The 16,584-nt window shown below is 37.6% G+C and overlaps 1 protein-coding gene across 2 annotated transcripts in view; it reads left to right on the forward strand.

The window, feature by feature from the left end:
• Positions 1–16,584, forward strand: part of LOC149026906 (vacuolar protein sorting-associated protein 52 A-like) — a 46,467-nt gene that overhangs the window by 3,538 nt on the left and 26,345 nt on the right. For both annotated transcript variants that reach the window (XM_089157129.1, XM_089157122.1), the window contains exons 3-8: positions 2,218–2,312; positions 2,743–2,800; positions 5,188–5,283; positions 12,335–12,436; positions 13,559–13,642; positions 15,784–15,864. In XM_089157129.1, the coding sequence (XP_089013255.1) occupies positions 2,218–2,312; positions 2,743–2,800; positions 5,188–5,283; positions 12,335–12,436; positions 13,559–13,642; positions 15,784–15,864 (516 nt within the window). The remainder of the gene's footprint in view (positions 1–2,217; positions 2,313–2,742; positions 2,801–5,187; positions 5,284–12,334; positions 12,437–13,558; positions 13,643–15,783; positions 15,865–16,584) is intronic.

The following is a 16,584-nucleotide window of genomic DNA, read 5'->3' on the forward strand; positions in this document are numbered from 1 at the left end:
GAGGCCTTGGAATCCATTGGATTATTGATGTTAACATGGCATGCCTCCTCAAACTTATTTGGAAAATTGCCTCAAAGCATGACTTCATTTGGATTTCTTGGGTCTACTCAAATCGGACTCCATCTGGATTGTCCCGATTCTTTCCTCCTCTTCCTGGATCTAGAAAAAGCTTCTTACCCTCCACCCCTGTGCCCTCTCTGCAATCTCTATTCAAATCTCCTCTGGATCCTCCACTTCTTTCTGGCTAGATCCCTGGCATCCGATGGGTATATTGTTCTCCCTTTTTGGTCCCCAGACTCTCTATGATTCCTACCCCAAAGCTATCCCTCTCTCCTCTTTTATTGTTAATGTCTCTTGGTCCCCTTCTCCCCACCCTAGTCTCACACAAGTCTGGAACTTCCTCTCCCACCTTTCAACCTTTGCTTCTAGCCACACCTTATGGATTCCTTCCCACACCAAAACCTTCACAACCACCTCTGCCTGGAACCTCCTCAGATACCCTTCCCCCTCTGTCCCTTGGGCCCCTTTGGTTTGGTTCAAAGGTCACATCCCCCACCACTCCCTCACCCACCACTCCCTCACCCTTTGGAAATCCCTTAACTTAGCCCTCCCTACCCAAGCTTTCCTCTTCAGTTGCCACATCCCTGCCGATCCCAGCTGCATTTTTTGTTGGAACAGTAATGAGAACTTGGACCACCTGTATTTCTCCTGTCTCTTATCCCAATCCATTTGGAGTTTAGCCCTTGCTTCTATTTGGCCTAGATCAAGACGTTCTTTTGGTTTTGCTCGAGATTGGAATTAGATCCTAAAAACTTTCTTTGGCTCCACGATTTGTGACCAAGTGGGTAAGCTCTTTTTGCTGCCACTGTTCACCATATATGGTGGGAGTGCAACCATGGTACACCATTTCGCCGATATTTCGCGGAATTTCGGGTGTTTTGGTGGCTGGCAAACCAAAACAGCCACCAAAACTCGATAATGCGAGATATCGGCAATATCTCACTATTTCTTGTGATATATCGCGATATATAGGTAAAATATCTATATTTTGTGATTTTTATGCGATATTCTTGCAATTTTTAGGCGGTTTCTCTCGCAATTCTACAGCAGAATCTTTAGGATTGATGGACAATCTTATCAATTATGTCCCAATGATTCAAGACTCAAAAGGTAATGCGCTAAATGTGATTAGGGAGGAGAATCTACATAGAATAATTTCTGGATGTAATTCAAATTAGGAATACATTTTATAGCAAAATCTTCAAGATTAATGAGCAATCTTACCAATTATATTCTAGTGATTTAGGCCTCAAAAGTCAACATGCCAAATGTGGTTAGGGAAGAGTATATACATGAAATAATTTATGGAAACAATTTAAATTATGAAGGGATTTTGTAATATAATCTTCAAGGTGAACGAGTAATCATTCCAATTATGTCCGAATGATTTAGGCCTCAGAAGGTAACATGTTAAATGTGGTTACAAAGGAGAATTTAAATGGAAGAATTTATAGGAAATAATTTAAATTCACCAAATATTGGCATCAAATTAGGGTAGGCACCAAACTTGGGTTCAAAATAACCAAAAATACCCCCGAAATGGGGGTCGAAATCTAGCAATTTTTTGGCGAAATCTCACCGAAATTTCGGCTAGATTTCGCCATATCGCCCGGTTCGCCAGGTAGCGAACCGGCGACATCTAGCAATATTTCGCACCATGAGCGCAACATGAGAAGATGGACTTCCAAATCTCGATCCCGGGTCATGATTTGGAATGCCATCTATTTTGATGTATCTTCTAGGCTTATTTCTCTCCCCCACCCCCCCTATTTATGATTCTCCAAGGAATAGGTTGATTGTTAGTTCCTGGAGCCTAAACACCTCCTTTCAGTCGCCCTCTTGACTGGCTCCCCCCCCCCCTTGCTTCTCTTTGTATCTCTTGTTTTAATATAATTATTTATTCATAAAAAAAAAAAAAAAAAAGAACTGATTCATAAAATTTTAAAGTTTCTCCAAATGCATTATACTAACAAAAAGTGGAGGACATAACATATATATGTTTTGAGCCTTCTTTTGGTCTGGAGATTGCTGCTGCACATAATTTGATTTGCATTTTGAGTTGGTTGACCATTCACAATCAACATTTGCATTCCTTTAGACATACAAAATGGCCAATTCTGTTTATTTGACCATAGTTTTTTTTCATATTGGCTGCAGGGTGACTCCTATGGTGAGACACATGATATCCAAATAGCTGGATTGGATTTGGGTGTATTTGTTGGGGATTTGGCTTTTGAGGAAGATGCAAGCAGGTATAGATACTGTAAAATCTTGTTTACAATCAAGGTTTGCTAGTTTTTTTTATGTCTATTTGGAGAAGTCCAATCTCCATAATTGCATTTAAGAATGAAAGAATGATTACTGCCTGTGCTGCTGTATGGCCCACATAGAGATGTTTTAGAAGGGGAATGGAGATTGGCCACCTGAAAGGATTAGTACAGCAGAAAGAACTTTGTAGAGAAACCCTGACCGAAAATCAAATTTCATCCTAAAAAGAAATCTAAAATGACTCCATGAAATTTGCTGAATGCATTTAAGGGTCATAGTGATTTTCTTGTTGGGATATCCAAATCAAATAATTTCTCTAGCATGCAAAGTTGACAAGTATTGTTCATATATTTATCATCCTAATTGTAAGTTATAACAGCCTGAGATAACCATTGAATTTACTTCTTGCTGTAGTGATGATTTCTCATTGGATGGACTACAGGAGGAGTTGGAAGAATGTAAGAAAGATGAAGTAAGTACCTCTCGGTTATACTTCCTCTTTTAATATTGTTGCAATGCCTTTTCATGCTAAACTAATTGTTTGGTAGTAAATTGGTAAAGCCTTTCCAAAGATTAGCATGACATTGAGAAGGGTGCACGGTTCGGTTATAACCATTGATAATACCAGAGCCATACTTCCATTGAAAAGGAGGGTGACAACATGGTCCATCAAGAATCCATACACAGAAATAAGGAAGATGTTCCCAAGGATCTGCTCATATGTTTCCTCCAATGAGAAATCCACTAGAGTGAATTTATGAATGGTTGCTGAACATTGTCATCCCATCATTGACCAGATTGGAAGAATCAACAGTCCCTTCCATAATGGATCTATGCCCATCTAAATTAGCAGTTACAAGGACCACAATAGCAACAAACAGAACAGAACACAGCTGTGATTAGAAACACTCTGCAATAGGAATTAAGAATCATAGTGCAGGAGCGCCCAACAATGGCCAATGGATAAACTAGGGTTGCTGCTTCGTGAAAATGGGAAGGATGAATGAACAATTATGGATGAATATAGGGGAAATCAGTGGTATATCAAGTGCTTGTGTCAGAGAGTTTTTGTTTTTGGGGGAAAAGAGTGATTGCTTGGGGGTTTTTTGGTAAAAATTGGTCTGGTTTTCAGTTATTACTGGTATAGCTGAGTATACCACCAAAAGCCAAGTCAAACTGCGTGTTAGTCAGGCTGGTTAGATTGGATTCTTTGCTAGATGGTCGAGCCAGTTTTGGTTTTAGCCGGTCAGGTGGGCTGGTCCTGATTGATATCTTAACACCTCTTAGAACCAGCATTCAAGAAGCTTTATTCAATCACCAGAATCATTGGGTTTGCTGTGGTATCTTACACATGCACATGGTTTAAAGTATCAAGCAATATGACATGGAGCGGGATGAAATGTACTGGTATCAGTTGATACCTTCAATACATGCCTTATTGTTATGTATCCTTTTTTTTTTTAAAGAAAATTGTATGCCTCAATTGTTATTGTATTGTATTAGTGATACAGGTCGATACTTATAGTACATGATTAAAGGTTCTGTGAGTGTATTGATATTTATCGGCTGATATGGCTTGATACAGACCAATACATCTTGATACAACATTCCGCGCCGATACGAACCATTACATATTGATACATACAGTACAGCTCAATAAAGTCAACATTGACTGATACATGTTGATATGGCCATTAAAGATCAACGTGGCTGTTTGATTTTTAATTTTATCTTTTTTGAGGTTGGAGATTGAAGGAGATTTTGCAAAAACCAAAAACTTGATCTTTGCATTTAAGTTATGGTATTTAATCCTACTTTAGGTTGAAGTTTGTTGATACATAACACGTTATTGTTTGCAACTATTTGTACTCAAATTGATGAAAGTTTCATCTCGTTATGTATCATTCTCCATTTTTAGCTTTTATAGATATTATGTATTATTTTTCTACCAAAAAAATGTTATATGTTGCTTTTATATTTATATTTATATTTATATTCATATATATAGCTTCAGAACTGTATTCCATGTGTATCTTGATTCTTGACTATGTCCATGTGTACTGGTAGGGTATGGCATGTACCTTCAATTTGATATGCTTCATCTCTTAAAATCACCCTTACGATATGATTCCCGATGCCAATACTTTATCCTTGCTGTTGCTTGTAACTGTGTATAAAGTTGTCTCATACTCAAGCAAGGAAAGATTAAAGAAAGTTGACTGAAAAGCTGACTGCTAGCAACCAGATTGCTGCCTATATTAAGAGTCCTACTGGCTAGGACTTTGGAGAAAGAAAGAAATTAGACTCAAACAATGACTGGAACATACAGATTCTACTGCCTGATTGAAATAATTTTATAGTAATAAAAGTTAGAGAAAATAAGAATCTACATTAACCCCATGATAGAGGGGTTCCTGGAGGGACTGAACTGAAATAGCAGGACAAGAAATAACTAGAATTCTGGTCCACAATTGGACCTTACTGAACTACAGGCTTTCAGATTCTGACATGTTCTTCCTTCTGAAAGTCTAGTGTGGCCTATACTTAGGGATTCTGTATCACCTCTTGTAGTCCATGGTTGGAACTCCCTCGTCTCTCCCCATTTGTTCTAATGCCAGTCATAACCAAATATAGATATCCCTTAATGCTCACGTAGAAACTCGAAACCTAGCCCAATCATTCAAATTTCAGCGCTTTTATGTATTATTTAGTTCTTTGTTCTCATTGTAATCTCGATACTCTTATTGCTTAGACGTGACATTTGACATTCTATTGTTCTATGTTTTCCCTTGAAAAACATGATTCTTACTGTGTGATTTTTCAGTTTTTTTATTTTAATTTTTTTTGGGGGTTCTATAGGTGGTTACAGATATACTGTCTAAAGGTATAAAGCTGAGGGAGTACACTAAGGGTGTTGAGAACAATGTACGGCAAGTTGAACTGAATTCGATTCAGGTTGGAGCTTGTGACTTACCTTGGCCTACTCTTTTTCTGAAATGATGAATCAAAATAATTTTCTGATATCAAAGATTGGTTTTCATATCTTTTGGCAACGTTGTAGTTTCTTCTTCTTCTTGTTGTTTTTTTTTTTTTTTTTTTTTGGGGGGGGGGGTGTTTCTTTCCAATTTGATTAAAAGTTTACATTCTTTTTTCTTATGCATAAAATATTTCAATAATTGATTTGACGATGCGCAGATTTTGTCGAGATCATGGAAATAAATGAGAACTAGATAGGGACTAATCTCTCTTCTGTTGGATCCCCATTCCCTCCCTGTTCATGAACTCACCATTTCCATAAATAAAATTTATGAATGCAACAGCAAATTAGTATGCAACCTAGGCCTTCAAGGGATACTTGCTAAGTTGTTGTACAAGTACAGATCCAAGAGTAGTCAACCACATTCTGAAAACCAAGAAAGTAACCCAAACAAACTGATTTAGTATAAGGAACCTGCATTCTCAGCTGGGGCTCTTGAAATGAAATAAGATAGCAATCTCAATAAGGAAACAGTAGATATTAATTTGAATTCAGACTTCAGAAGACTGAAAGATCACTGGCCACAGATGTAGGGTGGCAAGAGCTAGAGAAGCATTTGCTGCATATTGCTTTTAGGTGCTGGAAGGAAGGTTGGTATCAAGTCCACAGGGAGAATATGAGGAATAATACTTTGCTGGGGCTTTGTACTTTCATTAGTTGGATTGGGAGCAAGAAGAAATAAGGGTTTTTGGAAGGAGGTCTTGACCCTAGAGGATTTATTTCAGTGTCATCCTATTGCAAAATTTTAATGCAAGCCTAATGAATGAGGAGAAAATGGTGAAGATGCCGGCTAAATCTTTTTGGAGGTCATGCTCGTCCTATAATAAGCATTTTTGATTGGGTTGTGGCATTATAAAAAAGCTCTTGACTGGAAGTTCTACAACTACAAGATGACTCTTGGCAAATAGATGTCTTTTGTGTGGTAATGATGATGATGAAACAGATGCTCATGTCTTTCTTGATTCTATTATGGCAAAATTGATGAAAACCATCACCAAGTTGGGACAATTTTCGGTCTATGGGTTATGGGCCTTTGATCACATGGTTTTAATTCGTAATAGCCTCCTTTATGGGCCTGGAATAGGGGTGTCTTGACTGAATGCTAAAGTAAGTTTATTTCCTGTTTTATTGTTTGAAACAGTTCAACATTGCTTCAAATTAAGTTAGGATTAGTGGTTTAATTTAATTTAGAATATTTCAATCATTTCATTGTATGTAGGCCATTCAGACTCCCATGGGAACAGCAGAGTTCTATTTCATTGTATTTAGTTCATTTGCACTACACACTCCAACTCTTTACTCTCAACCTCTTTTTTTCAATTTTCTGACGTGGTGATGGGTGGATGTGTGATGTCCCCATCAATCATAGGACAGCCTTGAAAACTAGAATACCCTGGAAACTAGAATCTGGTATCAGTCCTGTCTCCTGGCATCGGATCCTCTATCATAGGGTTCAAAGTCATCATCACCCCTGTATGGAGGATGATTTCAAATGGCTCGCTGCCCATGAGGGTCATGACCTCTACCTCGACCATTCCCAAAGAAAGGGTTCCCTACTACACCGCCACCTACATAATGATGATCCTTGAAATCAAGGTCGGTGCGAGGGTGCTCAGTGGGGTTAGACTACCTAGTGGTCTGTGGAATAGTTGTCTGCACAATGGTAAGCCTGTCGGAGAGGTTTTGTTCAATGGCCTAGAGGTTGTTGGATTGTGATTCTCGAGCTTCCATGCTAGCTTGCAACTTGGCCTGTGTCTCCCTAAGTATGGTCGTTGAGTCTAAAGTAGGGTCCTTGCTATGATATGATCTACCACTGCAAGTGGTCATGCACAAGGTAACACCAAATACAAAGAATATACTAACCATGCTCTAATACTAGATTGATGTAGGACAGCCCTAGAAAAATAGGGTATTCTACAAAGAAACAGGGATCTGAAGCTAACTAAGACACTGGGAGCGATTGGGGGGGTGTGTTGCACAACACATATTTAGACCAACATTTGAAATTTACTGCAAATATAATTTCAACAATAAGACATAAATAACATGCAAATTTGTAATCTAAAGACTCAAGATGAACAAACAGAATCAAGCTTTATTCAGTCCATACAACTAGTCAAGGGAAGGGGATAATGGGGCATTGCATTCAGAGTGAACAGCAGAGCATAATATGCTTTATTAATCCAGTAGGGTCAAGATACACGAACAATGTCAATCTCACCCAAACAAAAACTAAAACCTAACCCAAAAACCAATGAAGCCAAAGTAACAAATCTGCAATACTATAGCCAACAACAAGTAATGGTTAGGCAGCAATAACAGTAGAAGCGGGGAAGCAAGATAGATATAGCAGGATATACGTGAGTGCTAGAAACAGAACTGCAGTAATATGATGCAGCAGAAAATAAAGGGCAAAAAAATAAGGGAAAGAGGGGATGGAGAATTAGCAACAGAATTGGGGCTGCCATGGGAAATTTCTTGGGAGAAAAGAAGAGAAATAAGATAAGAAGAGACAAGGAATAATGGCTGGGCAGCAAGGTTGTCAACAGATTTAAGAGAAATAAATAGGTGCAGGCTGTCGTACAGAAAAAGGAGGGAAAGAAGCAGGAAACCTCACGCAAGAAAGAGAAAATGAGGGGAAAAGAGGGAAGAAGTAGGGGCAAATTAGGCAAAAGAAGTGCCAATTCTAGGAGAGGGGAATGTGGATTTTTGTTTCAGATCAGAAGAAGTCAAGAGGCAGAAAAGAAGGGGGACGTTCATGGCAACAAGAGATTTTGCATAGGGATAGGGATGTGAGGATGAGGGGGAAAAATTTATTTGGAAAAGAAACAAGGTCTTTTTTAGAGATAAAAAGGGTAGAACTAGATAGAGGAGGGGGTGAGGGAATTTTTTTAGACAAGAAACAGCTGCAAAGGAGAAGAAGAAGACTTACTGAAGGGAAGGGGGATGAGGAGAGGACTATCGCTGGCTTCTTAGAAGTCTGCGCCATCTGCAGTTCTCCATTTTTTCTTTTATAGTTTTCGTCCTTCAATCTTGTTGGTGGTTAGTAAAATAAAGGAAAAAAGGTTTCCTAAAACAACCCCAATTAAATAAAAGGAATCAAGAAAAGGACTCTCCTAAAGTAACCTCAACATAATAAAATACCATAACCCTTATGATATGAATAGAAACTTCCTCAACTACCCTTTCAAAAATAATCCAAAATAATCCTAAGAAACTAGTCCTAAGGATCCAGATGAACCTCTCTAGAATATATGTCCACACGTCTCGCGGAACTAAGATGAAGGTTTCCGTCATCTTTGTCTCTAATAATAACATGTGATGGGTAGATGTGTGATTTCCCCATCAATCTCCATCTACTAGAGAAGGTTGTCTGGACCCTTAGAACTGTGGTCTACACCAAGTCTTTTTTCTTTTGTTACATTATTATTGGTATTTATTGGGTTTATTTATTGTAAGGATAGTTTAGGACTTTAGGGAGTTTCTTTTCATAGCTAGGGTATTATGGGATTTTATTTAGTTGGGATATTTCGGATATTTTCTTTCCTTTATTCGTATAGCTATTTTAGGAACTTTTTTTAATAACCAAGCACCAAGGGTCGAAGGAGGAAAATTAGAAATAGAAAAAGTCGAGAACTGCAGATAGATCAGACTTCTGAGAAGCCAGTGACAGCCCCCCTCCTCCTCCCCTTCAGTAAGCCTTCTTCTTCTCCTTTGCTGCTGTTTCTTGTGTGAAAAATTCCCTCACGCCCTCCTCTATCTAGTTCTTCTCTTTTTTCTCTGAAAAGACCTTGTTTCCTCCAACTAATCTTTTTGCTCTCATCTTCACATCCCTACGCAGAGTCTCTTACTCCCATGAACTTCCCCCTCTTTTCCTCCTCTTGACTTCTTATGATCTGACACAAAAACCTGCATTCCCCTCTCCTAGAATCGGCACTTCTTTTGCCTAATTTCTCCCTACTTCTTCCTCTTTTCCCCTCATTCTCTCTTGCTTGCATGAGGTTTCTTGCTTCTTTTCCTCCTTTTTATCTATTTCTCTTAACTCTTTCTTTTCTTCACTCTGTTGACAGCCTTGCTGTCCAGCCATTATTCCTTTCTTGTCTTATTTCTCTTCTTTTCTCCCAGGAAATTTCCCATGGCAGCCCCAGTTCTGCTGTTGATTCTCCTTCCCCTCTTTCCCTTATTTTTCTGTCCTCCTTTATTTTCTGCTGCATCATATTACTGCAGTTCTATTTCTAGTGCTTATTTCCTGCTATATCTATCTTGCTGCCTTGCTTCTACTGTTATTGCTGCCTTACCATTACATGTGCTGGTTATAGTATTTCAGATTTGTTACTTTAGCTTCATTGGTTTTTGGGTTAGGTTTTAGTTCTGGTTTGGGCAACATCATTCATGTATTTTCACCCTATTGGACTAATAAAGCATATTACTGGTTATAGTACTTCTTCTTCTTCTTCTTTGTGTGTGTGTGTGTGTGTAAATGCAATGCCCCCCATGTAGCCGACTGCATTTAGTTGGGACAAGGATTCTTGATGATGATGATGTGAATGTAATGCCCCATTATCTCCTCCCCTTGACTAGTTGTGGATTCACCAAAGCTTGATTCTGTTTGTTCGTCTTGAGTCTTTGGAGTACAAATTTTCATGCTATTTATGTCTTATTGCTGAAGTTATATTCGTAGCAAATTTCAAATGTTGGTCTAAATATGTGTTGCACAAACCCCTCCCCTAATCCCTCTTAGTGTCTTGGATAGCTTAGGATCCTGTTTCCTTGTAGAATACCCCAGTTTCTAGGGCTGTCCTACATCACTTGGGGTTGGGGTTAGCATTCAAGCGTCAAATATGGATCAAATTCAACCAAAAACCATTTCGTACAATCATTCTAGTGGCTGAACTCAGAGATTGGAGCTCTAAAAAAATGTAGGTTTTCGAAGGACTTGGTTTTTTCTTTTTTTGGTGGATGGGAAGTTGTTAAATCTTTGTTTTTCTAGCACTACCCTTTTGCAATCGGTGGATAGAAATATCATCCTTCCTGCTTCTATTCCTAAAGACACTTCCAGAGTTCCAGATAAAATTTGGAACCACCCAACACTCTTCTTGGCACTAGACCATTACTACATGCAAGAAACCTCATGTTTTGTAATAATTTATATGGAAAGCATTTGTCTTGTCATACGTTCTCCATTTTAGTGTTTATGCATGATATATGTTATATATTGCATATTTATGTGTTTTTTTTGCTATCAGAGATATTTTCCCTTACTTTATAGTGTTTCTCCAATATGATGTGGTACGTCTTGTAAGATTACCTCATTTTTTGTAATAATTTAAATGGAAAGCATTTGTCTTGTCATACGTTCTCCATTTTAGTGTTTATGCATGATATATGTTATATATTGCATATTTATGTGTTTTTTTTGCTATCAGAGATATTTTCCCTTACTTTATAGTGTTTCTCCAATATGATGTGGTACGTCTTGTAAGATTACGCTGACATTCTGATACACGATGCTTTCATATTTGATCACAGGGTAAGGAATGTAATCCTAAATTTTCAGCTGGATTTGTTTTATACTAAGTGAGACAAAACACTTGGGAATTCTGGTCTTGGGTTCTGTTTCGTATTGTTAAGGAAGAATTTGGTTATTTACTTTATGTGCACACTAGGATAGGTTTTTTCCTGTTATCACTCAGACTACATTTTTCTTTTGTAAATTGTTTGTTTTACTTTTACTCCAATCTTTTCTGAAGCTGCATATTAGTCCTTTCATGCCTTTTGCTTTAATTTGTATTATTCTGGCCATATTCGTGTTTACTTCTTCCACAAGGTTCTCAAGCTTCTCTGAAAATTACAAGATTCCCATTAATCCTTCTAATAGGATGTCGGTCACTCTACCGGTCCCATAGTGCCCAACATGGGTTAACTTTCAGCTGATTTTCTTCATGGAATGATGTTATAGAGAGAAATGTATGTCAATATTGGTTATTTGTTTATTTTTGCATGGTTATGTATTAGTGAATGTTGTGAATGAATAAACAGAACAAACTCTGTTGTTGCTTATCATTAAAAATTGGTTCTTCAAGTAAGTTTTCAAGGGTGAAACTTTGGGGTATATGATTAGAAGAGGTAAGATTAAATGGACCTTTCAATAAATGTCTAGAATGGTAAGATTTTGTCGTACATAGATTCAGTTTTTCTGGGTATTCTGGTAAAGATCTCAAGCAAACATGTTTCTACTTATTTTTATTAAAGAAACTCACCAGTTGGGAAGCACACTTCAGTAATCATAGTTGTCAGGGTGTCACCTAGGCATCCAGGACCTTCTATGGTTCTGGGTATCCAGGTGTTGCCTTGGTTTTCTTCGCCCACTGACGCCTTGTCGCGTTACAGCTTGACAACTATGTTGGTAATTGGTTGTGCCAAAAAATAATGGGGATCCATCTGACATGCCCTAGCTCGGCCATCCAACCAATATTTACCCTAATAAAATTCGAGTATTTCTTTAGAAGATTTAAAAGTCTGCTGATGGAATCTATAGCAACTAGGATAAAAGATCATGACAAATAAGGACATGACCAGATATTTCTAGAAGGACAGAAAAGTTAATTCTAGTACTATTATGGAAAGACTTGAAGTCTGAGTGCTAAACTGCACTTCTTTTATTGGCTCAAAAAAGAAAAAAGAATTTCATTTCTAGAGATGTTTACCCTCTTTTCTGTTTGTTATTGGAGGTTGTTGGAGGGGATGGTTAGTACTCTTGATTGTTTCGTCTTGTTTTGAGGTGGTTTCCTATTTTTGGTTGCAGAATGAACCTGAATTTTTATTTAGATGTATTTCTCCTTCATCTATTAAATAAGCTCTTGTTCAAGTATCCTGTATAAGTGCTTGTTGAATTTTTGTTTGTAAAATCCTTTTTTCTTGTGGAAAACATGTTCACTAACAGATTTCTTCTGCCATGCAATTATTCAGGAGTATATAAAGGAAAGTGACAATTTAGTTTCCCTTCATGGTCAGATTCGTGATTGTGACAGTATATTATCCCAGATGGAAACCCTTCTTGGTGGATTTCAGGTATTGCCTGGGCTGCTGGAGTTCTGTCGACATTTTAAACTTTCATTAACTTGCATGCAGAAGAAAAGTAAAATGGAGCCTCTGTCTGACATATTAGGCCAAGTGACAGTTACAAGCCGTTCTCTTAACAACCTACCATGTGGAACTACACAGTTCTGTCCATGTGATAGAGGACCTCACACCCATCGTCTGTCACATTTCAGTCAGAAACAAAGCAGTGGAAGTGCTTAAAAGTGAATTTAAAATTTCGTAAGTTACAAGATTGTCATTTTAAATAGTAATAATGGTATCATGGCATTTCCTTTATTCTTTTGTAACTGAACTTTCTTCTAAACATTTAGCCAGCTGTACGGGCCTGGAACTTGGCCAGAGGGATGGATTCCTGGTCCTCTATCATATGGATCCTCACACATAATGCCCAATGTAGTCACAGGTTGTGAAGTAAAAAGATTGTTTTAAGGGTCACAAGGCATTTTAATGTTTTTATCTCACTCATTGCATCTTTGAAACAATTATGTCTTTCTATTTGCTTGAATAGGAGTTGAAACTGATATTGTTTTCAACCCTCCTGACAGCTGTGATATTTGATAGATCAGTCATTATGCCTTGCAACTATTAAAAGTTATGAAGTCCCTTGTTTTTCTGTCAATAAGGATAATGATTATCCTATTTCTATTCTTTTTTTTTAACATTTGTTTTATATTTTATCCTTTGTGTCTCACCCAGCAACTTTCATACTATTATCTTAATAAAGAAAATGATACTTTGTTATAAAAATTGCACGTATGCTAAGAATATGTTTCTACTGTTAAACTAAATAAAAATACAGACCAGTGTAGGTTGCTTTCAGGTTTTTGCATTTCCTATTCAACTGATGCTTGAAAATAACTGGGTTAGTTCTATTTAGTTGGAAAGAAATGCTTGATATTGGTGAAAATTTCCAAAAATCCATTTTCTTCAAACTTCATTCATCATTTGTTTCTTCATTTCATTCTTTAGCATTAATATTTGTGGTATGAAGAAACAAGAGGTTAATCATTGTTGCTCTTTAAATTTGAGTCTTGTTGGGTAATTGGATTTTTCTTGTTGAAATCATTGGTATTTACTAAAATCTTGTGTTAGGCTGAGATTGGTTCTATAAGTTCAGAAATAAAAAGCCTTCAAGAGAAGTCCATGGATATGAGTCTGAAGCTGAAGAATCGCAAGGTATGCAACTATGCATGATATTTTGTTAAAATGTGTCTTTTTACATTTATGGTGCTTGGATTATTTAATTAGTAAAGAAAATGTACGAGAAATCAGCTAGCATATGAATATAAATCAATGGTGCAAATTGTGTATAGTCCTATTTCTAGTTGCTTTGCTAAAGCTGGTTGGGATCATAAGAGCAATTGCAAATTTACGTCTCAGTGCTCATGATGACATAGATGTTACCTTTTAATTTCAAATGTCATTCTCCTCACCAGCCCATTCTTAACTTTGCTGCCAAGTTTTCATCAGTGGACCTAATGGGATTCTTCAGGGTTTCCAGTTTTACTTTTTGACAACTTACCTGTCTGTTGACCATAATTTTCTCTATTATGACTACTATACCATTTCTGTTCTCTTGTCCACTTTGGAGCTCGTTGATGGATTCAGATGTCCAAAGACTCCAAATCCAATCAACAGATCAGAGGGCTTACAAACCAGCAGCTTGAACACCTAGAACCAGCACCTTGACAACTATGGTCCAAATCCAATCAAGAATTGAGTTTTTAGGGTTTCAAACTAGGAGCTTTTGTTTTAATATAAAAAAGATAAGAATGCCCCTCCGCCTTTTCAAGATAAGTTTTTGTTTTCGTGTGTTTCTTAAAGTGGGCTTAAAACTGTGCCAAAGTGCCAGTTCATTTAAAAAATGGGGGGGGGGGGGAACACAAGAAAAAGACTGGATTACACATACATGATTTGAGCTGTTTCTGTTCCGAAAATGTAAAAAAAACACAAGAAACAAGAAACAGGAATGTTGCCATACAACCCCTTAGCAACCTAGCAATAACTTGACAGATAATTATTACCAAACTAATAACCGAATGGTTTAACAGTAGCAGATTGTTGTAGAATCAGCATAAACTAATGGTGGAACTGATGTTACAGGCTGTGGTCTGTTTCGCACTGACTTTGTTCTGTCTCCTATGGTATCAAAACATAGACTGCCTTCCAGAGCACTAGATGGCAAACCCAAATTTTCAAACACCCGATCTGCGGGGACTGTAACAGCCTCTCTATTTTATTAACAAAAATTGACCGCTACTAAACTAGAAGCTGGATAGTAACTCCTCTGTCTCCTCTCCTCATAATAGCAATTAAATTTCTGGCCAAGAGTAAATATGCCTCTGTAGTCATTGGCTAAATTCTTTCAAACTGTAAGAAGAGTCCTAGATAGGCTAAACTCTAACAAGCAGAATCAAACCCCACCTAGGGATTGACTTCTGTCTGGTAAGATAACTTCCTAGCTAATAGGTAATGAGCCACATTATTACTATGAGGTACCTACTTAAAATACTGATTTGTGTGCCTGTGAGGGCCTAAAATTTGACCTTATAATTGAGTCCATAATCAAATACTATTAAAACAGGCCAAAAAATAAAAGATTAAACATCATCCAAAGGTGCTGTTCATGTTTCTGCATCGATGATTCGGGGAAAATTTCTGAGCCTGTTCAGAGGTCCATATTAGAAACATTAGCCTGTGGTTTTTATCATTAGAGACCTACTCCTTGGGTCTTGATTAGCAAGTTGATCCCTTTATGCCCTGAGACTTCGGGGTCAAGGATGTGCATTTTGGTTTCCATCTTGGATTTCGACTTGCCATTAGCATATTTGTCCCAGCATCTAGGACCGGAGATGTTGGAGGGGGACTGGAAGCTAGGCAGCACCAAGTAGGTGCCTAGGCAATGCCTTAACAACCATGGCCATGACTGAAACATGTGAATCGGCAAGTAACTGGAATAAGATACTCTTTCTGCCTTTGAAAGCTTCATACTCCTGTGTCCAATGTATACTTTTCTCCTCTTCCCGTCCTAATTTTATTCCATATTTGAGACATTTTGGTATCTTTGAATTTTTTTGGCAATACTCTTGCTGCCTATGAAAGCTTCATACTCCTGTTTCTAATGTATATTAGTCTCTTCATCCCGTCCTAATTTTATTCCATATTTCAGACATTTTGGTATCTTTGAATTTTTTGGCAATACTCTTGCTGCCTTTGAAAGCTTCATACTCCTGTTTCTAATGTATACTTTTCTCCTCTTCCCGTCCTAATTTTATTCCATATTTGAGACATTTTGGTATCTTTGAATTTTTTGGCAGGTAGCTGAATCAAAATTGGCAAGATTTGTTGAAGACATCATTATCCCACCAAGGATGGTTGATATAATTGTCGATGGAGAGGTAACTTCTTTTTCTTTTTCAAAAGGGTTGTCCCAGTGCACCAAGGCCCCTGCTTTTGGCAGGGTCAGGGGAGCATCAGATGTATACAGCCTTAGCCTTTCTTTTCTTTTTTGCTCTTTCAAATTACTACACTTAAGTGGTCAACTTATTTGGGATATGAACCATCATTAAGAAGCCGCATGTGTTCTCATCATTTTCCAGAGTGGCATCTTTGTTTCTCAGTTATGACGTACACCAGATCTGGATGAGTGTATTGTGGTGCGTGGAGCTCTGGCACCTGTCTTAGCATTTCAGGCTCAAAAAAAATCACCGCCATTCAAATTAACCGTGGCTGATTCATGTTTTAATAAATTAACAGGCATTTCTTGCAGATGCCAGTTCTTATCTTCTTTTCTCATATTTAGTCACTAGTTGGTGCACCTGAGATCTTAATTAGTTTCGTAACCTGAGATCTTAATTAGTTTCTCATTGCTTTTGAATTTGACTCATCTGCATGTCCTGCATTAAAACCTTCCTATTCTCTAGGTGTCTAGTTTTGGTTGGGGGCCACTAGATACTTTCTCGTTTCTTTCTGCTGTTTAACGCGTCATGCTATAAAACCGAAGGATTTGATTTACCTATACGACTTTAATGTGAGTATACTATTGGGTATTTATGATATTGAGAATTTTGGGAAAAAATTGGATTATGGACTTGGATATTCGGCGATTCAAACTTAGT

The sequence above is a fragment of the Hakea prostrata genome, chromosome 1, assembly GCF_041222555.1.
Source record: "Hakea prostrata isolate BN-2017 chromosome 1, UWA_Hpros_2, whole genome shotgun sequence".
NCBI classification, from domain to species: Eukaryota; Viridiplantae; Streptophyta; class Magnoliopsida; order Proteales; family Proteaceae; genus Hakea; species Hakea prostrata.